The following is a 27,061-nucleotide window of genomic DNA, read 5'->3' as shown; positions in this document are numbered from 1 at the left end:
CACCCTGGAGGAACCCTTGACTAGGAGCCAGGGAAGCAGACTCAATTGTATCTGGGGTCTAAATGACCCCGGGTGAGTCATTGCATCCACATGACCCTGCCTCAAAGAGGCCTTCCCTGACCATTCTTTCAACAGCAGCTGCCATCCCTCCCTACCGCTCACTTCCTTGTCCAGCCCCATCATTGCCCAACATCACATTCTATATTCATGACCTTGTTTGCTAGTACTTTGCCTCCCTTACTGCGGTGTCCTCAGAACTCAGAATAAGGCTGGCATGCAGAGACCTTCTGTAAATATTTGTTGCAGGATCTTGCCTCGGTTTCTGCAGCTGTAAAATGGGAGAGCAGTGCTGCGTTGTCCTCAGTAGCCTGCCAACAGGGCTGCATTCACTTCCTCCTTTCATTGCTGCCACCCAGGCCTCCGGGAACGTGGCACAAGGTCTCACCCAAAGGCGCTGGAGTGCCTCCCAGAAAACTGCCTTTCCCACAGAGTAGAAAGTTTTATGATTTCCCTCCATTTCTTCCTCTGCCTACACAATCTCATTGACTAGAAAGTCCCTCTTGATGTCTAACCCAATATTTCATGCTGCAACCAAAGTCTATTTATGTGCATCTTTTCTGAGTTCTGGAGTTCAGCAGCTGGAGTGTTGACTTCCAGACATTCCCAGCCAAGTAAGAACACAAAAGAACCAGTTTAAAGTGAGAAGAAATCCAGTGAGAAAATAAAAATTCCTTTACCTAGGAGATGCCCTCATTTCCTTCCCATGACCAGCTTCTGACTCGTCAGAAAGCTCTTTTCTTGTCTCCACACCTATGAACACAGCTCTTCCAGAGATGTGGGTACAAAAGACGAGAGTAAAATAAATAAACTATCTGTTTAATCATTCTTATTGTCAAAACAACGGCTGAGCCAAAATACCGAGGCTCTGATTCATCCCAACTGACGTCCCTTCTAGGGAGGAGGCAGGAGCAGGGAAGTAAGAATTTTTAAACCCGTTTTCCAGATGAACTCAGAGGAAGCTGGGACGTTCCACAGCGCCAACCCCACAGTGAGCAACAGAAGCGAACCACTTTCTCTCTGTGGTCGGGGATCTGTCTTCTCTTCATTTAAATAGGGCAGAATTCAGTGGCTCACGCCTGTAATCCCAGCACTTTGGGAGGCTGAGGCAGGTAGATCACTTGAGGTCAGGAGTTCGAGAACAGCCTGGCCAACATGGTGAAACCCTGTCTCTACTAAAAATACAAAAAATTAGCCAGGTGTGGTAGTGGCGCCTGTAATCCCAGCTATGCAGGAGCCTGAGGCAGAAGAATCACTTGAACCGGAAGGTGCAAGTTGCAGTGAGCCGAGATTGCGCCACCGCGCTCCAGCCTGGGCGACAGAGCAAGATTCCATCTAAAAAATAAATAAATAAAAATAAAAATAGGCCGGTCGTTGTGGCTCACGCCTGTAATCCCAGCACTTTGGGAGGCTGAGGCGGCTGGATCACCTGAGGTCAAGAGTTCAAGACCAGCCTGGCCAACATGGTGAAACCCCGTCTCTACTAAAAATACAAAAATTAGCCAGGCGCAGTGGCAGACACCTGTAGTCCCAGCTACTCAAGAGGCTGAGGCAGGAGAATCGCTTGAACGTGGGAGGTGGAGGTTACAGTGAGCTGAGATCGCGCCACCACACTCTAGCTTGGGTGACAGAGGGAGACTCCATCTCAAAAATAATAACAACAATAAAAATAAAAATAAATGGGGCAGAATTCAAAGGAAGATACACAGTACCCAGGATGCAGGTTTCATCATTCATTCACTCACTCATTCATTCATTCAAGAAAATGAAAAGCCTCGACTGAGCACCTTCCCTGTGCCCCAAGCTGGCTGTCTTCCCAAGTCACCTTGCACCCTCCCCACCCCTCTGGGGGAGGAAAGTCAGGAATCATCCATCCATTGGCTGAGTCGGGAGGCTGAATGACGTAATTGTTGAAAACATTGTTCCTAGTCTGTTCTTTGTCTTTCAATTTTATCTGTGGTGTTTCTTGACGTCCAGGGATTGTTAATGTTCATATAGTCAAATCTTTACGTCTTTCCTTTGAGGACTCTGGCCTGAGATACCTAGAAAGGGCTCCATGGGGAGTGACGTTTAGAGCCATATTTAAGGCCATACGTCATGAGCAGTTAGAGGGTCCAAGGAGGCGATCCTGGCTCATTCGTTCATTTTACAAATGAAGAAACTGAGGCTCCATGGTGAGTAGGCAGCCCTGCCAGAGTCCAGGATTCTACCCAGGGCTCTTTCTGCACATAATGAGTTGCTCAGAGACCCTTATAAAAGGTAAGAAAAGACAGAGGGCTCTCCACCTCCCAGGCTGCGTTGCCGAGTGACTGACACAGCTTCTGTGAAGCCAGAGGCCATCTCATTCGCCCTATAAATTCCGTGTCATCTGCTTTGCTCTGAATATTCGTTCAACTGTCCCGCTGTGGCTATGGGCCCTCAAACCCATTCCCCTGAAGGCCCTTCTAGGCTTATGAAGGCAGACACCACCAGGGAAAACATGAAGAGTCAACATAAGCATCCAAAATTCCAGGGACTGTGCTCACTCCGGCAGCACATACACTAAAATTGGAACGACACAGAGAAGATTAGCGTGTCCCCTGCACAAGGATGACATGCAAATTTGTGAAACGTTCCATAATTTTTTTAATAATAAAAATAAATTCCTGTAACAGTGAACTCATGGAAGCAGAAGGTAGAATGGTGATTGCCAGGGGGTGGTCAAAGGATATAAATTTTCCGTTAGAGAGGAGGAATAACTTCAAGTGATCTGTTGTACTGCGTGGAGACTATAGTTAATAACAAGATTTTTTTTTTTTTTTTTTTTTTTTTTGAGACAGTTTCCCTCTGCCACCCAGGCTGGAGTGCAATGGTGCGATCTCGGCTCACTGCAACCTCCACCTCCTGGGTTCAGGTGATTCTCCTGCCTTAGCATCCTGAGTAGCTGGGATTACAGGCATGTGCCCACCACACGCAGCTAATTTTGTATTTTTAGTAGAGATGGGGTTTCACCACATCGGTCAGGCTGCTCTCGAACTCCTGACCTCAGATGATCTGCCAGCCTTGGCATCCCAAAGTGCTGGGATTACAGGTGTAAGCCACCGTGCTCAGCCAACAAGATATTCTTGAAAATCAGTAAAAGAGTAGATTTTAAGTGTTCTCACCACAAAGAATAAGTATATGAAGTAATGCATATGCTAATTAGCTTGAATTAGCCACACTACCAGGTATATACATTTCAAAACATTATGTTGTATACAATAAATAAATACAACTTGTATTCATTATAATTAATTTTTTAAACTCCTGGACATGAAAAATCATCACTAATACAATTAAAAGACATAAAACAATGAGGAAAAATATTCCCAACCTACATGACAAAGTATTTAGCCTCTTAAAATAGACAAAGCTCATATAGAGTCATAAAAACGGCTAAAGAAAAATGACAGGCAAATCACAGAAATGGAAATAAAAGTGGGCAATGCATGCAGGAGAAATGTTTAGATTCATGAGGAATCAAGCAATGGAGGTGGAAATTATAATTGTAATGACATCATTTCGTATATCTTTCAGAGTAGCAATATTTGAAAAGAATGGTAACCCACGGTGTTAGCCAAATGGAGAAATGGTACCCTCACAACTGGAGGAAAGAAACACATTCAACTGTTCTGAGTTTTGGAATATATACTAAAGTCCTTTAAAATGTGCATTTTTTTTATTCCTAAGGAATTATTTAGAAACTACGTATAAGGAAAGAAATGTATTTCCACATCATTTATATGGGAAATGCTGAAAGCAGCTTATAGGCTCAGCACTAAAGAACTGGTGAAATATTCTCCAGTACAGACTTTGCTGTAATGATATGAAGCCATGGAAGTGACTGATGCTTCATAAAAGATGATGACAACATGCAGTTTAAAAAACAAAAAGGTTAATAGGCTGGGAGCTGTGGCTCACGCCTGTTATCACAACACTTTGGGAGGCCAAGACGGGCAGATCGCTTGAGGTCAGGAGTTCGAGAGCAGCCTGGCCAACATGGTGAAACCCCATCTCTACTGATAATACAAAAATTAGCCAGGAGTGGTGGCGCATGCCTGTAATCCCAGCTACTTGGGAGACTGAGACACTCGAGAATCACTTGAACCCGGGAGGTGGACGTTGCAGTAAGTCAGGATTGCACCACTGCACTCCCACCTGGGCAAGAGAGCAAGACTCCATCTAAAAAAAAATAAAATAAAATAAAATAAAATAAAATAAAATAAAATCAGGTCACAAATCAATATGTATACATCATTCCATTTCTGAAACACACACACATACATGAGTACAAGTACACAGTAAAAAATCTGGAGGAAATATTCACTAAATTGTTAACAGTGGTTTACTTTGGAGGTAGAATTATTTATGTTTTTTTCCTCTGCATTTTCGTTGATGTATCCCAGGACTGGAGAAGATGAGGAGGGGCTGGGGAGACAGACTCACATTCTTGTTGGAAATGTTATTTGTCATAAACTTTCTAGGCAACTATGATGGCATTTATCAAAAGTCTTAATATGTGTGAATCATTTCACCAGTAATTTTACTTCTAGGAATTTACCCTAAGGAAATAATCAGAGATGTGTGCAAAGACTTATATACCAGGATATCCATTGTACAGTTATTTACAAGAGCAAAAAGTTGGAGCCAGCCTAAATATCCAACAATAGAGAATTGTTTAAACAACTGTTGGTTTGCTTTTACAATGAAGTGCGATGCAGTCATTTCAGGTGATGTTGCATATTAGATGTCATGACAAAACATTCTTGATATAAAGAAAAAAACAGTTTAAAATGGCAATATGATAGGAATATTGTAAAATACTATACCCAATAAATTATGAATTCTTATGTACAAAAGGCTGAAAGGTAGATGTTTGCTGTGATAAGCACTGAGTGATAGGATTCTAGGTCATTTTTATTTTTTCTTTGTGTTTTCCTACACTTTGCAATTTCAGTACAAAAAAAAAAAAAAACAGGTTACTGCCACAATATGATCTTCTTTAAGAAAAGAAAAACCTCAGGAACATATAAACAAAAAGAAACTCATCATTCATCCCTGTAAATTCTCACTTCCACGCCAGACTGTTGGTGATGACGATCGCGGAGCTACCTGGGGAGTCAAACGGCCGGGTTTAGGATTCAAATATGCCCCCTCTAGACATCCTCTCTCGGTGCCAGCTGGAATCGGTCCTCCCCTCACAGCTGCTCCCAGCCAATCCACAAGCTTCAGAGGGCTGAGAAGAAAACGGATCTGTTTCTATTTTATTTATTTATTTATTTTGAGATGGACTCTCGCTCTGTCACCCAGGCTGGAGTGCAGCGGCACGATGTAGGCTCACTACAACCTCCGTCCCCCGGGTTCAAGCAATTCCCCTGCTTCAGCCTCCCAAGTGGCTGGGATTACAAGCGCCTACCACCATACCTGGCTAATGTTTTGTATTTTTAGTAGAGATGGGGTTTCACCATGTAGGCCAGGCTGGTCTCAAACTCCAGACCTCAGGTGATCCACCCACCTCGGCCTCCCACAGTGCTGGGATTACAGGCGTGAGCCACCGCGCCTGGCCAAAAACTGACCTCTTTTTAATATTGGGGAAAGAATCCTGTCGAGTCCAGCTGGCCGTGCTCCCCACACTTGCTCAGTCATCTCTGTTGTGTAATGGTGAAGTATTCGCCGTATTCTCAGAAAGCTCATAGTCAGGACAGGAAAGAAGTTCCTAAATATGTGTTCCGGGGCTCACCCCCTTTTCTTGTGGGGAAAATCAACCCATTTGCTAAAGATAATTAAAGTCACAGAAAGCCTGGAACTGCATCCCTGGGATTTTTATCCCAGAGGCTCCGGGCTCACACAGCTAAGATTTTCAAACCTAACTACCTCTCACTGCTAATGAGGACCAGAATGGGAGCAGGTTGCAAATGGAGAAGCTCCCAAACAGGGCATGAAGTAAGTACCCAAGGCCATCCCGAGCCAAGGGGACCTGGAGGAGACACTGGGCGGGGACACAGGGCAGAGACCAGGGACGGGGCAGCTGGGGTATCCGCTAGAAGGAAGGAACGCTCCTTGGCAGCTGCCTTAAATACTGGACATGGGGAGAGAACTCTGGGCTCACCAGTGGGGTTTTAGAGGCCTTTCAAGACAGCTGCCGGGAGTGTTTGTGTCTCCTTCCTTCTATTCCTCCCTTCCTCTTTCCCTTCCCCCCTTCTTTCCCTCTTTCCTTCCCTCCTTCTCTTTCTTTCCTCCCTCTCTCCTCCTTGCCTTCTCCCTTCTTTTGTTCCTTCCTTCTTTCCTTCCTTTCTTCCTTCCTTCCTCCCTCCTTTTTTCCCTCCCTCCCTCCTTCCTTCTCTCCCTCCTTCTTTCTTCCTTCTCCCTCCCTCCCTCTCTGCTGTCCCTCCTTTCTTCCTGCTCAGTAACTATCTACTGAGCACCCAGCACGTGTCAAGCTCCTGTCCAGCCCTGCACTTGCAGTGACAAGCAAACCCAAACAGACCCCTTTCCTCATGGATGTCTAGTCCAGCACACTGCTGCCCAGTCAAAATATAATGTGAGCCCTGTAGGTCATTTGAAATCTTCTAGCAGACACAAATCAAACGATAAAAAGAAACAGGCACAGCGAATTTTATCCTCCAGTTTAGTTAACCCACTATATCCAAATATTATCACTTTGACATGTAGTCAATATTTAAAAATGATTAATGAACTATCTTGTATTCTTTTTCTCAAACTAAGTCTTTGAAATCCAGTGTGTGTTCTGTACTCACAGCACATCTCAGCTCAGCCCAGCCGCATTTCAAGTGCTCAGTATCCACTGAGGTCTAAGGCAGAGATTCTCAACCTGGATCCCATAGTTTTAGTGTGGGCTGTGCTGTGCATTGTGGAGCATTCAGCGGCGACCCTGGACTCTTTCCTCCAGTTCCAGTAGCGTCCCCTCTCTCCAGATGCAACAACCACAAATGTCTCCAGACACTGCCAAATGTCCCCTGTTGTTGCAAAGTTGTCCCCTGTTGATCTAGTGGCCACTGCACTGGACGGCACGAGTCCAGCAAGCCAGGGAAGAGGCAATTGAGCAATGGCATGCAAGGGTGAGTGCCAGGGAGGGGCCGCACTTCGAGGAAGAGTGATACCGGACTGGCAGCTGACCAGACTGGCTCAGAGGAGCTTCCCAGAGGGCTAGGGTTTAAGCTGAGACCTTTCTCAAGTCCAGCAACCACATGTCCCACAGAAGGCTAAGCCAGGATCTGGTGGCCCCAAGAGATTACATCCTGGCTCTGAGCCTCGGTTCACATCCCACCATACACCAGGGCTGCTGGGAGGCTCAAAGGCAATTTGGGATGTAAATATTACTAGTGCAGAATGAAAGTGTGCTTCAAACAAGACATATTTGCACTGCTGTTCTTCACTCCCTCTTCCATCAAAGCTCCGGGACCTCATTCAAAAGAGGGCCAGGGTTGGCTGGGCACGGTGCTCACGCCTGTGATCCCAGCACTTTGGGAGGCCGAGGTGGGCGGATCACTTGAGGTCAGGAGTTTGAGACCAGCCTGGCCAACATGGCAAACCCCTGTTTCTACTAAAAATACAAAAATTAGCTGGGCGTGGGGGCGCACACCTGTAATCCCAGCTACTCAGGAGGCTGAGGCATGAGAATAGCTTGAACCCAGGAGGCAGAGTTTGTAGTAAGCAGAGATCGTGCCACTGCACCCCAGCCTGGGTGCCAGAGTGAGACTCAGTTTCAAAAAAAAAGAAGAGGGCCAAGGAAGCACTGGGACAGACCCAGACTTGAGCCTCTCTAAGCCACTATTGCTTACTAGCTGTGTGACCTCGGGGAAGTTACTTAACCCCTCTGAGACTGTTGCCTCATCTGTGGTATGAGGCCAAAAAGAGTACCCCCTTCAGAAGTGTGTCATAAAATTAAGAGAAGAAAGTATACAATGAGCTTCTCAGAATACCAAACACGTGATTTAACCAAAGCTCAACCAGCACTGGATTTGTGTTGCTTAAGCTGGTATTCTACCCAGTCACTTACTGACCAATAACGGTACGCCACTGCTATTTTAGACGCTCAGGGGTACAGATAGGGTTCCTAAAAATGGAATTTTACTTTGCTTAGGTAGATCAGACAATACGCAAGCAAGAGATAAATGCACCAAATAATTTCTAGTGCGGGTAAAGTTTATGAAGCAAATAAAACAGGGTCTTGTGAGAGAAAGTGGCCTCCTAGAAGAAGTGACCCCAGATCTGAGACAATGAGCAGGTAGGAAGCCTGCCTGGCGAAGATCTGGGAAAAGCTCCCCGGGCAGAGGAAGCCGAGAAGCAAAAGCCTTGAAGCGAGCCCAAGCCTGCCTCACATCACGAGGGGAGGGGAGGGGAGGGGGGAGGGGAGGGGAGGGGAGGGGAGGGGGGAGGGGAGGGGGGAGGGGAGGGGGAGGGGAGGGGGGAGGGGAGGGGGGGGAGGGGGGGAGGGGAGGGGGAGGGGAGGGGGAGGGGAGGGGAGGGGAGGGGGAGGGGAGGGGGAGGGGAGGGGGGAGGGGAGGGGGAGGGGAGGGGGGAGGGGAGGGGGGGAGGGAGGGGAGGGGAGGGAGGGGAGGGGAGGGAGGGGAGGGGGAGGGGAGGGAGAGGAGGGGAGGAGAGGGCAGCTGTAGCATAGTATGCGGGGAGGGGAATGGTGGGAAATGAAGCGTGAGAGGTGGACGGGGCCGGCTCAGCAGGGCCCTGCTAGCCACAGCTGACGTTTATTGTGTGTGCCAGGTTTAAATGCATCCCTTCACTTTATCCCCCCTGAATCCTGTGAAAAAGGCACTATCATTCTCCCCACTTTGCAGATGACGAAACTGAGGCCTGGAGAGATTTTAATTAACTTGTTTCTTGGCCACAGTCACTCAAGGGGTCACCTATAGAGGATGGAAGAAAATAAGACTTGAATGCAGGCAGTCTGCCTCCTGTGCTGGACTCTATGGTTAAAAATAAAAAACTGCACAACAGAAGCCACTGGAAAGTTCTCTGCCCTCCTCCGAGGCAGACACAGCTATTGATTTCCAGACCTGTGCAAGCGGGTGATGACCCAGGCTGGCATCCCTGACCCTCCCTCCACATCCCCCAAAACCTGAGCTGGCCGCCAGACAGAGGTTACACTCTGGGGGCTGCCAGAGCCATACCCTCAAAAGCTGATGGGGTGGAGACAAAAAGAAAGAACTTTTGTCACTGCAGTTGGGCTTGAGAGTGCCCAGGGTCCTTGGCCTCCCTGTTCAAAAGGGCAAATTTGCTGAGGTCACCTTGCGGGGTTTACACCAGGGGCTCCAGACCCAGAATCAGAGCCGAGAAAACCAGTAACAGGCCTTGGTGAGCCCCAGCGCCGGGCCTGCCCTTACCGCCTCCAGCAGAAAAGATAACAGAGTTGGCGGCTCTGGTTGACCAGAGGCAGCACTTGGCAGAGGGACAAGGAAGACTTACAGATTCTCTGCCTTCACTGCTGCTCTGTTTAGACAAAGGCAAAGTGGCAGGCTGTTTTAAAAAAAGGCAACAAAAACAACAAACTCCCACCTGTCAGAGCCTTTTGAGCTGGTTGGGTGCGTGCAGACTCCTGTGATGTGGGAGGCAGGAAGAGAGAGAGGTGTGACTTCCAGGAGAAAGTGGCAGAACAAAGGCCAACTGAAGACTGAAGCCCGGAGCCACAGTGGGCTGGAGCAGGAGGGACTTGCACATCTGTCTGAACACATCTCTCCAGGGCTTGGGGTCTCAGTTTGCCCATCTGCAGAAGGGGATAAAAATAACAGTTGGTTAATACACCAGGGACTTTGCTTATGTTACTCCCTTTAACGTGGACAGCAGCTTCGCAAGGCAGTTTTATTTCATTTGCAGATGAGAAAATGGAATATTCACAAATTTAAGGAAAGTCTCCAAACCCAGTTCATCTGACCCCAGAACTGGGCTCTTTAATTTCCCAACACCTACAAAATGCTCCAAAAATGTCAAGAACAACAACCAGGATAGTAACTAACGCATATATAGCACTTCCAGTGAGCCAGGCACTCTGTACATGCTCTTAAATCTTGCCACAGCTCTGAATTAGGCACGATTATTATCCCGATTTTACAGATGTGGGAACTAAGGTGCAGATGGAAAATAAAATAATGTTTCTTCATTTATTTTTTTTCATTCCCCCCTCTAAGGAGCTTTTCTGGAACATTTTCTCTATTTGCCACTCCCTCCACATGCAATTTTAATGCCACAGATCTACAGTATATCTATTTATGCAGTGAATGTACACATGGGCTTTATACACATAAAGTAGGATTTTTAGGCCATGCATGGTGGCTCACGCCTGTAATCCCAGCATTTTGGGAGCCAAGGCAGGCAGATGGCTTGAGCCTAGGAGTTTGAGACCAGCCTGGGCAACATGGTGAAACCCCATCTCTACCAAAAAAAAAAAAAAAAAAAAAAAAAAAAAGGTTTTTTGCCACTGAAGAACCAATTTTTGCCCCTTTGGGGGAGATATCGCCTTCATACGAGAATGTATGAACTCAAAGATTGCCAAGATCGGCCGAGTGTGGTGGCACTTTGGGAGGCCGAGGCGGGTGAATTCTTGAAGGTCGGAAGTTCAAGACCAGCCTGGCCAACATGGTGAAACCTCATCTCTACTAAAAATACAAAAATTAGCCGGGCATGGTGGCGGGTGCCTGTAATCCCAGCTACTCGGGAGACTGAGGCAGGAGAATCGCTTGAACCCGGGAGGCAGAGGTTGCAGGGAGCTGAGATCACGCCACTGCACTCCATCCTGGGGGACAGAGAGAGACTCTGTCTCAGAAAAAAATTAATAATAAATAAATAAATAAATAAGTAAATAAATAAAATTTATAATAAATAAATAAAAATTTTTAAAAATAAAATAAATAAAATAAAAAATAAAATAAAATTTCCAAGGTCAACCAAGTTTGCAAAAATCTCTTTTACACTCAGATTCACCACACACTTTAGCCTTCTAAAGATGGGAGAGGAATGGGATAGCCTTTCTGCAACTCGGTATTTCCCAGGCCTCCTGACCACAGAAACCTACTTCCAGGGAACAGCTAGAAACATCCCAGTTGCAGACATTTGGTCACTTGCGACCAAAGAAATTCCTGCTGACACCTCAGTGTGATTATAATTCAATAAGATTTAAGCAAACCTACTGTAGACAGTTTTTGAGACAATGGAGGAAATTCGAACATGGTCTGGGTATTTTGTGATATTAAGAAATTATAATTGTTTTTGTTAAGTGTGAGAGTGCGATTATGGTTATCTGAAAAAAATATTTATATGTTCAGCATACACACTGAAGTATTTGGGGGAAAAATGATTCAGTGCCTGGGGTTTGCTTTAAAATATTCTAGCCCCTCTGCCCTCCTCATAGAGGAGAGAAGGAAATATGAAAAATAACATCGGAATGATCGTTGCTAAAGCCTCAGTTGGTATTTGGGGGGTTCTTTGACTATACTCAAATTGAAATATCCCATTAATGAAAAAATTACATTCTGGGCAACAGAGCAAGACTCTGTCTCAAAAAAAAAAATTAAAAATAAAATAAATGAGCAAGAAAGAAAAAAAGAATAAAAGAAAAAATGCAATCTTCTGAGAAGGCAATTATTGACTACTGATGGAAAAAGAGGAGAGAGCAGAACTCCTCATTCATTCATTTCTTCATCAAATTCTGATTAACCACCTGCCATTGGTCAGCACAAGCCTTGAGTGCTAGGCTTATGGGAGCAGACAGGACCTTGGTCTTCCTGCCCTTGAGCAGCTCCCAGCCTCGCCCAGGCCAGATGACCAGGAGGAAGTTATTCCAGGCTTGTGCGGTTCACAGAGGGCAGGGGCACTGTGAGCCTCCAAGTGAGTTTTTTCCTTCCCAGGCCCGTTTGAAAGGGAAGGGCTTTGATTGGCTCAGTTACCTCCAGTGCCCACCACATTGCCAACCACTGTGACTAGGAGGCGGGCCTGAGGCCCAAGAGGGATGTGTGGTTCCAGGCACAGGGACCTAGGGAACCCCGAGGGTTTGAAGGACACCTGCATGTTTGCAGGGAGCAGTGGCGCTAGAGGAGGGTGGGGCCTGAGCGGGAGAGGGGCCCAACAGCCTCTGCCAGGGTCATTGTCTTTGTAGGAAGAGGAAAGCCATGTTGCTCACGAATTGTAACTCACAATTTCCGAGAGCTTACCATCTTCTTTTCAAAGATTTTTTTTATTGTTATAGATTTAATGAGTACAAGTGCATTTGTGTTACGCGGATAACATAGTGTGCAGTGGTGAAGTATCATTGTCACCTGAGTAGTGTAAATTGTACCGGGCTTACCATCTTTGAGATAAGGTGTTAAGCACTTCATGTACATGATCTCATGTGGTCCCACCTGCAACCCTGGAAGGCAAAGACTGACATTAGCCCCACTTCCCACAAGTAGGGTGTATTTTTGATGGACAGAAAACACTTAGAACTGGCCAGATCTGCTGAGTGGATAAACAGGGACGTGGCTGCCCTGTGTCACCCTTGGGGGAGAAGTTCCAACCCTTTCCCTTTGATCCTTTCCTTCAGAGGGTCTCCTGCCAGGGGCAGAGGACGTGGTCACTGGGGTCCCTGAAATCTCCCTGTCCATAGCTCAGGTCTGCCCCCTCGGCCCAGGGGACCCGAGGCCACTTTCTCTGTGGCCATTGCTTGCCAGCAGGCCTACCCTCCCACCTCTCCCTCCCATCAGTCCAGAGAGAGTCCAGAGACAGGCAGTCATAGCAGAGGAAAGGAGCTTGTTCACCTCCAAGCCAAGAGACCATGCCTGCGAGAGAGTGCGGCTCACAAGGTGGAGGGTGGTGATGTGCGTGGGCTCTGGAGCTAAAATGTCTGGATCCCATCTCAGCCTTGCTGCTTTTTAGCTGTACAATCTTGGCCAGGTTAAACGACCTCTCTTCACATCAATTTCTCTGCAAAATGGGGATCATACTAGGGGGTTGTTGTGAGCATAAATGAGCTAATTCAAGGAACACCCCAACAGGAGCACTTGGGTGGAGTAAGTGCTCCTAAGAGATCCCACCGTCTTTAGTATGCACGTGAGTTTATATGTTTCAGCACTAAGCACAGGGGTCCCAGGGGTGCAGTCATTACTTGTGGGATGAATGAATGAACTGGTTACTCATCAGTGTTTTTAGAATTCAGCTACTTGTTCATGCATTCAACAGCACGTTTGTATTCGTCTGTTCTCACACTGCTATAAAGAAATACATGAAACTAGGTAATTTATGAAGAAAAGAGGTTTAATTGGCTCACAGTTCCACAGGCTGTGCAGGTAGCATGGCTGGGGAGGCCTCAGGAAACTTACAATCAGGGCAGAAGGTGAAGGAGAAGCAGGCACCTTACATGGCTGGAGCAGGAGAAAGAGAAGGGGGAGGGGCGACACACTTTTAAACAACCAGATCTCACCATAGCTCACTATCGCGAGAACAGCACCAAAGGGGAACTCTGCCCCCATGATCCGATCACCTTCCACCAGGTCCCGCCTCCAACACTGGGAATTACAAATAACCCTCATGCGCTGGCCATGTAAGTAAGGCATGCCCACTTCCCCTTCACCTTCTACCATGATTGAAAGTTTCCTAAGGCCTCCCCAGCCACAGATCCAAACCATATCAACATTCAATTCCAGTGCTTGGTCAGATAGATGGGATGGTCTTTACCAAGTACGAAATCCCTGGAAACAGATTAAGTCCCTTTAGTTTGCCCCCAAACTAAAACACAAGGTGACGGGAAGGCCTTATGAGTACTAGTTATGGTAAGCAGAATTCTAAGACAGCTCCAAGATTCCCTCCCCTTGTGGTTCATGTCCTGGATAACCGCCTCCCCTTGGTGTGGGCAGGACCTTGAATATGACAGGATGTCACTCTTGTGATTTTGTGATTATGTTCTAGGACAAAGATGAAAAGATTTTGTTCTGTAATTAAGGTACTGTAGGAATCGCCTTTGAGTTCATCAAAGGGAGATGATCCTGGGTGGGCCTGACCTCATCAGGTGGGCCTTTTTCTTTTCTTTTCTTTTCTTTTTTTCTTTTTTCTTTTTTTTTGAGATGGAGTCTCGCTCTGTCACCAGGCTGGAGTGCAGTGGCACAGTCTCAGCTCACTGCAACCTCTACCTCCCGGGTTCAAGCGATTCTCCTGCCTCAGCCTCCCAAGTAGCTGGGACTACAGGCGCACCCCACCATGCCCAGCTACTTTTCATATTTTCAGTAGAGACAGGGTTTCACCATGTTGGTCAGGATGGTCTCGATCTCCTGACCTCATGATCCGCCCACCTCAGCCTCCCAAAATGCTGGGATTACAGGCGCGAGGCACCACACCCAGCCCAGGTAAACCTTTTGAAAGAAGCTCTAGAGATCAGAGAAGGAAGAAGGGCAAGGTTCATAGTAGCAGCCATGCTTCTGCTATCCTGGAAGAACCAGGCCTCCATGAGTTCTGCAGCTGCAGCAAGATGAACTTTGCCAATAACCACATCTGCTTGGGAGAGGACCCTGGGCCTCCAGAGGAGACCCCAGCCTCAGCCAACATCTTGACTGAAGCCTTGTGAGACCCAGAGCTGAGGATCCAGTTAAGCCGTGCCTGGAATCTTTTGCCATGAAAGCAGTGAGCTCATAAATGTGAAATAATCAACAGTGTTGTTTTAAGCCACCGAGTTTGTGTGGTTATTTGTGAGGCAGCAATTGGAAACAAGCACACCAGTCATCACGGCCATTTTTCAAGGCTCACTCTGCATGAAGCATCATGTGTAAGGACTTTTTTCTTTTTTTTTTTTTTTGGAGACAGGGTCTCACTCTGTTGCCCAGGCTGGAGTGCAATGGTGCAATCTCAGCTCACTGCAACCTCCGCCTCCTTGGCTCAGGCAATCTTCCCACCTCAGTCTCCCAAGTAGCTGGGACCACAGGTGCACACTACCACACCCGGCTAATATTTTCATTTTTTGTAGAGATGGGGTTTCGCCATATTGCCCAAGCTGGTCTTGAACTCCTGGGCTCATGGGAATTCTCCTATCTCCTAAAGTCCTGGGATTACAGGCGTGAGCCACCACACCCAGCCAGCTAAGGACTTTTATGTACTGTATCTCAGGTCATGTTCTCAATAACTGAAGTAGGTTCTAATGATATTCCTATTTCACAGATAGGGAAACCGAGACCCAGAGAAGTCACATAGGCTGCTCACGGCTAGTTGGTGACAGAGACAAAATTTGAATCCAAGTGGCCTACCCCCAGAGCCTGCCCCAGGTACTGGAACTTGCAATATTTTTAAGTACATATGAAAGCATAGACATGAACATTTTGGAAAGGGTGCATGTTACACATTGGTAACCTGGATGGTGAGATGAGAAGAGAATGTTTTGTTTTTATGCTTTTTCTATAATTTCTAACTTATTTTACAGTTAGTGCTATATTTTAACAACCAGGAAAAGAAAGAAAAATGCTTTGTATCCAGTGACGATCTCTGAGTGATGAAATTACAGGCCTCTTTTACATTTTTCCTTTCATCTCAATTTTCTACCATATCCGTAACAGATGTGTTGCTTGTATAATTTTTTAAAAGCTCAAGCCGAGAAAACAAGCGAATGTATTTCAGAAAGTGAAAGCAAAAAAAGAGAGAAGTGACCCAGGACAAGAGGCCTGGGCCCAGACATTCCGAGGAGAAAGGGCCAGGGTCTTGTTCAATGAAAGCAAATTTGCTGGCAGACTTGAAATGCGGCTTCGGATCTCCCGGAAGAGGTAGCCGTCTGAGCCTCCCAGCAACTGGGCTTTTATTAAACATTTGCAGCTTCTTCTGCAAATGTTGTCACCTGAAACTTTGTTATTTTAATTGGTAGCTATTCCTGTGGGCTCTTGTTTGAAGGACAGCTGCTAAGAAATCCGGCTCCAGGCATTTCTTCGATGTAGGGAAAGGCAAGGAGAGGCACGCTCACTGACCCCCAGGAGCACACTTTGGATAGAGCTTACGCTTGGGTTTAATGCCACCATTAATTAACAAGGGCTCATGTGCCAACCTCTATCGAGGCACTTCCTTTGGTGGCTCTCATTTTATCTTTCCACATCTCTATGAGGTGAGTCCTAGCATTATTTTCATTTTACAGATGAAGAAGTTGAGGTTTAAGGAGATCAAGTAATAATAATACCCTATTTCATTAAATCTAAGGCATACTCTAATTTAATATGCCACTATGAAAAAGAAAAACCTAGCTATCAATGTGTAAAACACCATGGACTGTAAGATGCACCCTGATTACAGAGCTGTTGAAAGACGCATCTTAAAAACCCACGGTTCGATGCAATGTGGTATTCTGAAATGGACCCTGGAACAGGAAAAACAGCCACTAATGGGAAAATTGGTGACACTCAAATAAACAGCTTAGCTAATAGTACTGTGCCAATGTGAATGTGTCCGCTTTGATAAAAAATACCATGGATATGTAAAACGTTAATGCTAGGAGAAGCTAGCTGTGAGAAGAAGGATATGAGGATATAAATCTCTGTTCTAGATTTGCAAACTTTTCCATCATATTATTATTCAAAAATAAATTTTCCAAGTAAAGAAATTCCAAAATTAAAAGTTTATTTTTTAAAAATGATAAAATATGGCAAGCGCTAACTAACACTGATACAGTACTTACCAGGTGCAGGCACTAGTGTGGTATTGACAAAAGCAAGGACACATGGATCAATGGAACAGAACAGAGAGTTCAGAAAGAGACCCATACATTTAATGCCAGGTGATTTTCAACAATAGTGTCAAAGCAATTCAATACAGAAAGGAAAGTCTTTCAACAAATGGTGCTGGAACAGTTGGACATCCATATACAAAAAATGAACTTCAACCCATATTTCAATTTTTTTTTAAGTTGAAATCGATCATAGACCTCAGTGTAAAAGTTAAAACTATAGGCTGGGCGCAGTGGCTCATGCCTGTAATCCCAGCACTTTGGGAGGCTAAGGCGGGTGGATCACCTGAGGTCAGGAGTTTGAGACCAGCCTGGTCAACATGATGAAACCCCATCTCTACTAAAAATACAAAAAATTAGCCAGGCATGGTGGGGGGCACCTGTAATCCCAGCTACTCAGAAGGCTGAAGTAGGAGAATTGTTTGAACCTGGGAGGTGGAGGTTGCAATGAGCAGAGATTGCACCACTGCACTCCAGCCTGGGCAACAAGAGCAAAACTCCACCTCAATAAATAAATAAATAAATAAATAAATAAATAAAACTTCTAGAAGAAAACATAGGAGAAAATCTTCATAACTTTGGATTAGGCACAGGTTTTTTTAAGATAGAACACAAAAAGCATAAATTGTAAAGAACAAATTGATAAATTGGACTTTAATCAAAATGAAAAACTTCTATCTTCAAGAGACACTGTTACAAAAATGAAAAGACAAGCCACAGACTGTGAAAATATATTTGCAAAACACATATCTGATAGAGGACTGGAATGGAGAATATATAAATAACCCTCACAAGACAATAATAAGAAAACAAATAACTCAATTAAAAATTGGCAAAATATTTGAACCAATACCTTGTTAAAGGGAATGAAATACAGCCGAGAAGGACTCCATACTTCTATATTTGAGCCCTTACGGATGAACCATAATCTAATTTAATGGGTAGACGAGACTGAAAACCTAATTTAGGAGGAGGCACCTGTAACAATTGCTGAGTCTTGGCAATGCCAGCAGCCATGCTTCAGCCACCCTTACGCTGCCAAGCGTTCAAACTGTGTTCAAATAAGGTGAACGAGCTGTAACCAATCCAGCTGTTTCTGTACCTCACTTCTGATTTCCATACGCCATTTCTTTTTCTTTCTTTCTTTCTTTTTTTTTTTTTTTTTTTTTTTTGGCTATAAATTGGGTCTGACCACGAGGCACCCTGGAGTCTGTCTGAGTCTGCTGTGATTCTGGGGGCTGCCCAATTCGCAAATCGTTCATTGCTCAAACTCCTTTAAATTTAATTCAGCTGAAGTTTTTCTTTTAACAACCTTACTAAAGAATATATATGGATGGCCAATAGACTAATGAAAAGATGCTCAACATTATTAGTCATTAGAAAACTGCAAGTTGAAACCACAGAAAGATACCACTACATACTAGAATATGCCTAAACCAACAAAACATCCCGCTCTGAAAAAAGACACTTGGCAATCCCAAGTGCTGGTGCAGATATGAAAAATTGGAACCCCTGAAGACCGCATGTGGGGTGCAGAATTGCCCCGGCACCTTGGAAAACATCCTAGATATACCTTAGATATTTATCCAAGATGAACAGAAACAGATGTTCATACAAAAACCTGTCCGTGAATGTTTAGAGTAGCTTAATTCATAATTGCCAAAAACTGGAAACAAACCAAATGTCCATCAACAGATGAATGGTTGAACTGTGGTATACCTACACAGTGGAAAGCTATTCAACAATACAAAACCAGCACACCGCAGCATGGAAGAATTTCCAGTCCATTGTACTGAGCAAAAGGGGCCAGACTCAAAAGGCTGCCTCCTGACTGATTGCACTTATATGACCTGCTGGAGAAGGCAAAACTGTAGGGACAGATAAAAGATCACTAGTTGCCATGGGCTGAGGCTAGGGGTGGTGACTGACTAAAAAGCAACACAAGGGAATTTTAGAGGGGGGTGGAAATGTTCTATAGCTTGATTGTGACCATGGTCACACAATGGCATGTGTTGCAAAATTCATAGAACTGTACAACTAAAAAGGGTTAATTTTGTTGTGTATAACTTAGACCTCAATAAAACTGACTTTAAAAGAAGAATCAGCCCTTGGCCTGGCGCAGTGGCTCATGCCTCTAATCCCAGCACTTTGGGAGGCCAAGGCGGGCGCATCACCTGAGGTCAGGAGTTCGAGACTAGCCTGGCCAACATGGTGAAACCCTATCTCTATGGGCGTGGTGGTGGGCACCTCTAATCCCAGCTACTCAGGAGGCTTAGGCAGGAGAATCGTTTGAACCTGGGAGGTGGAGGTTGCAGTGAGCCAAGATCGCACCACTGCACTCCAGCCTACGTGACAAGAACGAAACTCTATCTCAAAAAAAAAAAAAAAAGAAAGAAAGGACAAAGAATCAGCCCCAAGTAAGTTCATGCCCACAATTTTGTGTTATTTAGTTCATATAATTTTTTTCAGTAAATTTGAAATCATTATCATTACCTAAAAATCAGATCTCATCTAAATTTTTTTTTTTTTTTTTTGAGTCTTGCTCTGTCGCCCAGGCTGAAGTGCAATGGTGCAATCCCGGCTCACTGCAACCTCCACCTCCTGGGTTCAAATGATTCTCCTGCCTCAGCCTCCTGAGTAGCTGGGATTACAGGTGCCCACTACCATGCCCGGCTAATTTTGTATTTTTAGTAGAGACGGAGTTTCACCATGTTGGTAAGGCTGGTCTCGAACTCCTGACCTCAGGTGATCCACTCGCCTCGGCCTCCCAAAGTGCTGGGATTACAGGCATGAGCCACTGTACCTGGCTGATCTCATCTAAAATTAAGGTATATCCACTTTTCATTAAAAATAAAAAGCTCTCATAACACTGGGCTTCTCTTTTTTATGCAAAACTAGCTGGTTCTCATTGGCAGCCACCTACAGATGAGGCATGAGCTCTCCACTTTGCTCCAGTCCCCACCACTCCCTGTTACCTCTCTGCCTCTGAAGCCTCCCTCATGCATGTGAGGAGATCCGCCTGTAGGTATGTTACTTTGTAACTCCTGCTCTAAACCATTACACATAGTGATGTCTAACAGGTCATAATAAAAGGGTCTTCAGAAAATGAAAAACAAAAAACTCTGTAGCAGAGATTGCTGGATGCCTTCACACTATTTATTCTCCTTCCTCTTCTCTAACAGAAATCCTAAGTTTTTGAATCCTGAGATGAGTTTGGCCAAAGGACTACATTTCTGCACTTCCTTTACAATGTGCATGGCCATCCATGCATAAGCAGAAGGCAGTGGGTGGGGCGCCCATGAGAGTTCTTTGAGGGGCTGACTCAGATGGGAGGTGGGCCCTTTTGTGACTCCCCACTCCTCATTCTTTTTGGCTGGAATACAAATATGATGGCTGGAGCAGGAGCAGCCATCTTGGGACTGAAGAAAAAGGCCAAAGGAAACATAGCCACGTCAGCGCTGGCACCACTGAGCCTCTGAGTGCCACTGACTGCCCATCTCTGGCATCATCTGAGAAAATAAACCCTAGAAGTAATTGACTCTAATTTCTACCTGATGCATTATTAAGATTAATGGTATTTGCCATATTCCAAGCATGATACTAAGGTTTTCCACATAATAACTCATTTAACCTCTACCACAATCCCACTATGTAGGTGCCCCCGTTGACTCATTTCACAGAATAGGCAACCAAGGCAGAGAGCCCAATATCACACAGCTAAGGAAGAGCTTGCACTGGCAGTTCACTCAGGCTCTCTGGGTCCAGGGCTCATGCTGAGGTTAGACAGGAAAAGTGGGTGCCGCTAAGGGGCAGGTGAGCAGGTTCCCAGCCTAGGTCTCCCAATAACCTGCACCTCATCACATACCCTCTCAGTGTCCCCCTCTGTAAATGGGGCTGATCTTCCAGGCTCTGGTACCCACAGACTGTTATGAGGCTCCTCTGAGTTCCCAAATTTCAACAGCTTTTAAAAACACCAAGTGATGTGCAAATAGAAAGTATTACTTTTGTTTTCTTTTTCTTTTTTTTTTTTTTCTTGAGATGGAGTCTCGTTCTATCACCCAGGCTGGAGTGCTGTGGTGCGATCTCGGCTCACTGCCACCTCCACCTCCCAGGTTTAAGCGATTCTCCTACCTCAGCCTCCTGAGTAGCTTACAGGTGCCCACCACCACGCCCAGCTAATTTTTGTATTTTTAGTAGAGACGAGGTTTCACCATGTCAGCCAGGCTGGTCTCCAACTCCCGACCTCAAGTGATCCACCTGCCTCGGCCTCCCAAAGTGCTGGGACTATAAGTGTGAGCCACTGCACCCAGCAAGAAATACTCTTTTTTGTTGCTGTTGTTGTTTTTTGTTTGTTTTTGAGACGGAGTCTCGCTCTGTCACCCAGACTGGAATGCAGTGGCACAATCTCAGCTCACTACACCTCTGCCTCCTGGGTTCAAGCAATTCTTCTGCCTCCCGAGTAGCTGGGACTACAGGCGTACTCCACCACACCTGGCTAATGCGTTACTCTTCTTAAACCTTATGAAACACAGCAGAGCTGTAAAACTCTTTTCCTGCCATGCCGGGTACCAGTGTCTCCTGAGGGACGGTCCCCATTCTCTGTCAAACACACTCGCTCCTGGAAACTCCAGTTCTGCCAAATTAAACATCCAGAAGACTTTGGGGTTACAGAATTTCCTGCATAAGGCCCGTAACAGGCACTTGATAAATCTCTGTGGTTGACAGTCTAAGGTCCTAACTCCCGAGCTGCAGCTCTGCCAACCAAGCCTGGCTGCCAAGCATGGCGTTCCAGTGCTCTGAAGGGCTGGGGCCCCACCAGTGCGTGCTCACCCCTCTCCAAAGAGGATGTCTGTAATTTCAGATGGTCTGCATCTCCCTCCTCTCGGAACAGCATCTCAATCTGCCTTAGGGAAGCCACTCCATCCTCATCCTCCCGTGCATCTATTCGGGTAGGAATTAAGTCCCTGCTCCAGGGCTGGCACATGGCATAAGCACAGCCAGTCAGTGTATTCCACCACAGGTCACAGTGATTGGTTCAGGGATGGACATGTGGCCAAAGTCAGCCCAATGAGAATCAGCCCTGGGTTATTTTTTGTTTTGTTTTGTTGTTTTTTTGCTATTTTGGAAACAACAAATTTCTTTCCACTGAGGTTGCTAAACTGGTAGTCATAAATCCTGAACTGCTCGTGGCTGCCACAGAGGGGGAAAAAAAGTGCCTGAGGAAGTAACCAACCAGTAGAAAGCAGAGAGGAGTAATGGGGAGGCAGGGGAGAGAGAGAGAGAAAGGCAGGCCAAGTCACGTGGATGTTGTTTAAATCCCTAGAGCCACCCATTCTCGAACTCCCAAATTAAAAACATGAGTCTATTCTCATTCAGACCTAGGCTCAAAACCAGGATACGCAGCCTGGCCAACATGGTGAAACTCTGTCTCTACCAAAAAAAAAAAAAAAATTAGCCGGGCTTGGTGGCACGTGCCTCTAATCCCAGCTACTTGGGAGGCTGAGGCACAAGAATCACTTGAACCCGCGAGGTGGATTGCAGTGAGCTGAGAGTGCACCACTGCACTCCAGCCTGGGAGACAGAGCAAGACCCTGCCTCAAAAACAACAACAGCAAGGGAATCTGCTTTTTACCAGTTGTGTGGCCATGACAACAGCCATTCCTGCTGCTTCTAATAATGGTGTTTGACTTGCTCTGGAGAAACCATTCGTCCCTTACTTTTGGTCCATGTGGTCCTACAGGGTTTGACCCTCTCCCCTGGCTTGGGGCAGAATCTTGAATGAGGGCAAAACAGTCAGAGTCACAGTGATTGGGTCACCAATGGGCACATGACCAAGCTGGACCACTAAGAGTCAGCCCTGGGATTTTTGGCTGGATACGCTGTCTGCTGAGTTTACTTGGCTAGAAACTGAGTGTAGAGTTGCGGGTGACTGGGAAGGAAGCTGTCTTCATAAAAATCAGAGTCAAGGGACTTTAGTACCCATGGACTGACTTTCCAGTGACATGAGCCAATCCGTTCTTATTTTATTTGTTCAACCCAGTTTGAGTGTACTTCCTGAGCCTTACAACAAAAAGTCTTGCCTAATCCTCCCATTCTTTCTGCAGCTCAGTCAGACATCAATCATTTCTTAAGTGAAAATGAATGAGCATGCTTTTCAATACATCTGTTGCAGCCTCTTCTTCTGGACTGAGTTTCAGCTCTCCAAGCTGGAGGCTCCATGCTGGATGAACCAGATGTACCCAGGAGGGCCCTTCTCATAATACCCGAAGGAAGGGTAACCAATTTGTGCAGCATCCAAGCAGAGATTGCAACCAAATGTGTCAGGTTTTGCTTGAAGAGATTCCTTCCTGGGCAGGAGCGGTGAACTTTCAAGCAGCACAGCCCCCTCCTGTAAGAGGTTCACTGCGCACTCAGACCTGCCTGGACAGGCTGCCACGCGCTTCAACACTGGCCTTTTCAGGCCCTGAATAGGATCCCTTTATTCAAGTCTTTTTCAGGAAGACACGCCCTTTTCCTTCTGGCTGTGCCCTTGTTTGGATTAAGTCCCTGGGCCAGCTTCACAAACCGAGAAGCAAAGGATTGTTCCTAAGACTTGGCCCAGCTCTGGTGGGGATGGACGGAAAGATGATCATTGGTGAGCTCCAGAGCCATCCCATAATGACCAAGTCCGTGGTCCACTTCGATCAGAGGCCTGGAGCAAGTCTCAGCATTGCAACTGATGTCCCCTGAGTTGATTCTAGCCCACAGTCCCCGTTCAGTCTGCAAAGTCTATCTTCATCTTTCTATGTGAAGCCAGCGTCTAAAAGACATGAGACTTCATGCAGCAATTGGGATTCCACCACCACCCCACCCCCCACCCACCCCGCCCCAGTCATGAAGTAGAAAATCTGACCACGCGGAGCCCGCACGCCCCGTAGCTGCACTGGTTCGTGCTGAGGAGCAGCCGCCAGCCTCCAGGAGGCAGACGCGCTCTGGGTCTGCCATTCTCTGCTTTGCCTGCCTCATCTTCCTGCCTGGTCCCAGATCCAGCCCATTCCAAGCCCGTCTGGTCCCACTCTCCCCCACCCACCAGGCTGAGCCATGCTTCTCTCTGTTTCTTAAACACACCACATTCTCTGCCACCCCTGGGCCTTTGCATGCGCTCCCCCACCTGGGCTGCTCAGCCTGCTGCTTTCCGTGGCCTGGACGGGATTCCGCATCCACAGCATCTCCTTCCAGTGATGCTCAGACACACTGTTCTTTTCTCTTCCTTCCCTTTTTTCTTTCATTGTTTTTCTTTTAATTATTATTATTATTTATTTTTATTAAGATACTTGAAGAATTTTGATATTCAAGAGTTAAAAAAACTTGATGGCTTTTTTTTTTCCTTGCACAGAAGATGATGTTAATAATTGGGCGCAGGCTGGGCCTGGTGGCTCACTCCTGTAATCCCAGCACTTTGGAAGGCTGAGGTGGGAGGATTGCTTGAGGCCAGGCATTCAAGGCTAGCCTGGGCAACATGGTAAGACCCTGTCTCTACAAAAAAGTAAAAAATTATCTGGGCATGGTTTGTGCATCTGTAGTCTCAGCTACTCAGGACGCTGAAGTAGGAAGATTGCTTGAGCCTAGGAGATGGAGGTTGCAGTGAGCAATGATCACGACACTGCACCCCAGCCTAGGCAACAGAACAAGACCCTGTCTTATAATCATAATCATAATAAATAAAATGATCATTGTTTCTTCATCTTTTGGTCTTTTTTTTTTCTTTTTTTTTTTGATACGGAGTCTCTCTCTGTTCCCAGGCTGGAGTGCAGTGGCGAGATCTCGGCTCACTGTAAGCTCCGCCTCCTAGGTTCACACCTAGGTTCACACCATTCTCCTGCCTCAGCCTCCCAAGTAGCTGGGACTACAGGCGCCCACCACCATGCCCGGCTAATTTTTTTTGTATTCTTAGTAGAGACAGGGTTTCACCGTGTTAGCCAGGATGGCCTCAATCTCCTGACTTCGTGATCCACCCGCCTCGGCCTCCCAAAGTGCTGGGATTACAGGCGCGAGCCACCACGCCCAGCCTATTTTTGGTCTTTTCTACTCCTCCTTTCTTTGTGTTCCTCCCCCTTCCCTCCCCACTTCCCTCGCTCTCTCCCTCCCCTTTTCCTTCCTTCTTCCCTATTTTTCTTCTCAGCATCATTGTTGGAGGTGCTAAAAGCATAGGTTTCCATTTATGTTAGCTCACAATGGAAAGACTCAGCCCTCCCCTCTGTCCACCCATGTTTGTCTTTTCTAACTAGTAAAACCAGCAAATTCTATTTTTATGAAGAAAAGTTCTCTTTGCAAAGAAACCATTGGCTTTCATCAGAACCATCAGCAACTTCCATCTGGTGCCCAAAGCCTTGGCACTCTCCAGAACCTGGGGTCAAGATACTGATGGAGGGGGGACCCCTCAGAGGCCCCCAGCTCCCAAACAGAGGCATAGAACTGTCCTATCCACAGTCACTTTCCTGCCCCGCCCCTTCCCCACATTCTCAGGTCCTTCTCCCCAACCTCATGCACCCAAAGCGTTTCTCCAACACAGCCCCCTCTGTATGGTTTTCTTTCTAAAAATAGTGTGTGCGGCTCTCAGCTGCTCTTTCTCACCTCAGGAGACAGGGAAGACTCATGGGGTTGGCATTGGGGGTGAAACAGTAGAGAGTGGGAAAAACTCCTTTTTCAATAGAGCTGTTCCTCTCACTCTTACTAAAGGGTGAGTGGTTACCTTGGAATTAATCTCATACCAGACAGTAGGAGTGGCCCTTTCTCTCTTACCCACAATCTCCTTCCTGTTTCATGATGCACAAACACCCTCCTGTCACTGCGGTAGAATAAACTCAAGAAGTTTTGTCCACGTCGGAACGGGCTTCCCCTGGTCTATAGGCACTTCAACGTGTAGGTCTGAATTCTCTAAGTGCTTCCAGGAAGGCGACACAGAGGGCTTAGCTCCCTGGACCTGTCTCTGCTTGCCCGTGATGATGGCTAACTCCAATTTTCTTTTCCAAATTGTTATTGAAAGGAAAGAGCAAAAGCAGTCCACTGCTGCTGGACACAGCATCTCTACCCCACAGTCTCTGTGCCTCAAACACCCCTGGGATTTGGGATGGTGGGGCCCTGAGCTGCCACTTCCATTTTCCAGAGGCCACAGTTGTGATCCAGCAGCCCAGGAGCTCCGGCTGGACTCACCCACTAACTCTCTAGTCCATCACCATCATCACCATCATCACACACCAGAAAGACTCCTGGGTGAGTCATTGCCCTCAGACGTTCAAAGAGGTGCCATGGAGGAGTTGGTCAGATTCCATGGCACCAAACAACAGTCACTGTGACAGCCGTCAGGGGAGCACACAGGAGCAGAAGGGGCCAGTCAGTGCTGCAGGAGGCCTGGTGTTGGTGGGGACATGACATGTCTCCAGTCATTTCCTTGGACTTTCATTGACCTACGTCAAGGCAGTAGGTTGAGTTGTGCCTCCTTAAAGTTCATGTCAACCTCAGAATGTGACCTTATTTGGAAATACGGTCTTTGTGGATATAATTAAGGTAAAGATAGAAATGAGATTATCCTGGATTAGGGTAGGGCCTAAATCTAATGACAGTATCCTTGTAAGAGATGGGAAAGGACACACAGAGAAGTCCATGTGAAGATGGAGGTGGAGATGGGAGTGATAAGTCTACAAGCCAAGAAATACCAAGGATTGCCAGGAGCCACCAACAGTGAGGAGAAAGGCCTAGGACGGGTTTTTCCCTCTGAGCCTCCAGAGGCCCTGCTAATACCATGCTTTTAGACTTCTGACCTCCAGAACTATAAGAGAGTACATTTCTGTTTTCTTTTAATACACCCAGTTTATGGTAATTTATTATGGCAGCTATAGAAAGCAAACACACTCAGGGAGTAAAAGAACATTGCTCTATTTTTTCCATGGGGCAAAATGCCCTTTCAGGGGGTGGGTGTAAGTCAGCAAAGTTGGAGCTGGAAACAGTCCAATATTTTGACATTATCACCATCATCATCATTGCCATCACCATCATCACCATTATCATCACTATCATAACCATCACCATTACCATCACTACCACCATCACCATCACCACCATCAGCGTCATCACCATCACCATCACCACCATCACCCTCACTATCGTAACCTTCACCATCACCATCACCACCACCACCATCATCACCATTACCACCATCATCATCACCATCACTATTATCACCATCATTACCATCATCATCACCATCATTATCATCACCATCATTACCACCATCTCTACCACCATCATCAT

At 46.3% G+C, this 27,061-nt stretch overlaps 1 protein-coding gene and 1 non-coding gene across 2 annotated transcripts; one reads left to right on the top strand and one right to left on the bottom strand.

Moving 5' to 3' along the window:
• Positions 1 to 2,574: 2,574 nt before the first annotated feature.
• On the top strand, positions 2,575 to 2,681 carry LOC112438052 (U6 spliceosomal RNA). Its single transcript, XR_003026550.1, has one exon. It is a non-coding gene; the product is annotated as a U6 spliceosomal RNA (small nuclear RNA).
• Positions 2,682 to 3,783: 1,102 nt separating this feature from the next.
• Positions 3,784 to 22,524, bottom strand: LOC134729678 (uncharacterized). The gene is made up of 4 exons (XM_063600894.1): positions 21,602 to 22,524; positions 12,392 to 12,454; positions 9,610 to 9,817; positions 3,784 to 5,311 (listed from the first exon to the last, which is right to left on the bottom strand). Exons 1-4 carry the CDS (start codon positions 21,753 to 21,755, stop codon positions 5,128 to 5,130), a joined length of 609 nt encoding a protein of 202 aa, XP_063456964.1. The 5' UTR covers positions 21,756 to 22,524; the 3' UTR covers positions 3,784 to 5,127.
• Positions 22,525 to 27,061: the final 4,537 nt, after the last annotated feature.

This window comes from Pan paniscus, chromosome 21, assembly GCF_029289425.2.
Source record: "Pan paniscus chromosome 21, NHGRI_mPanPan1-v2.0_pri, whole genome shotgun sequence".
Classification (NCBI taxonomy): Eukaryota; Metazoa; Chordata; class Mammalia; order Primates; family Hominidae; genus Pan; species Pan paniscus.
Note: the sequence above shows the minus strand (reverse complement) of the source record. Positions and strands in the feature narration are given on the sequence as shown.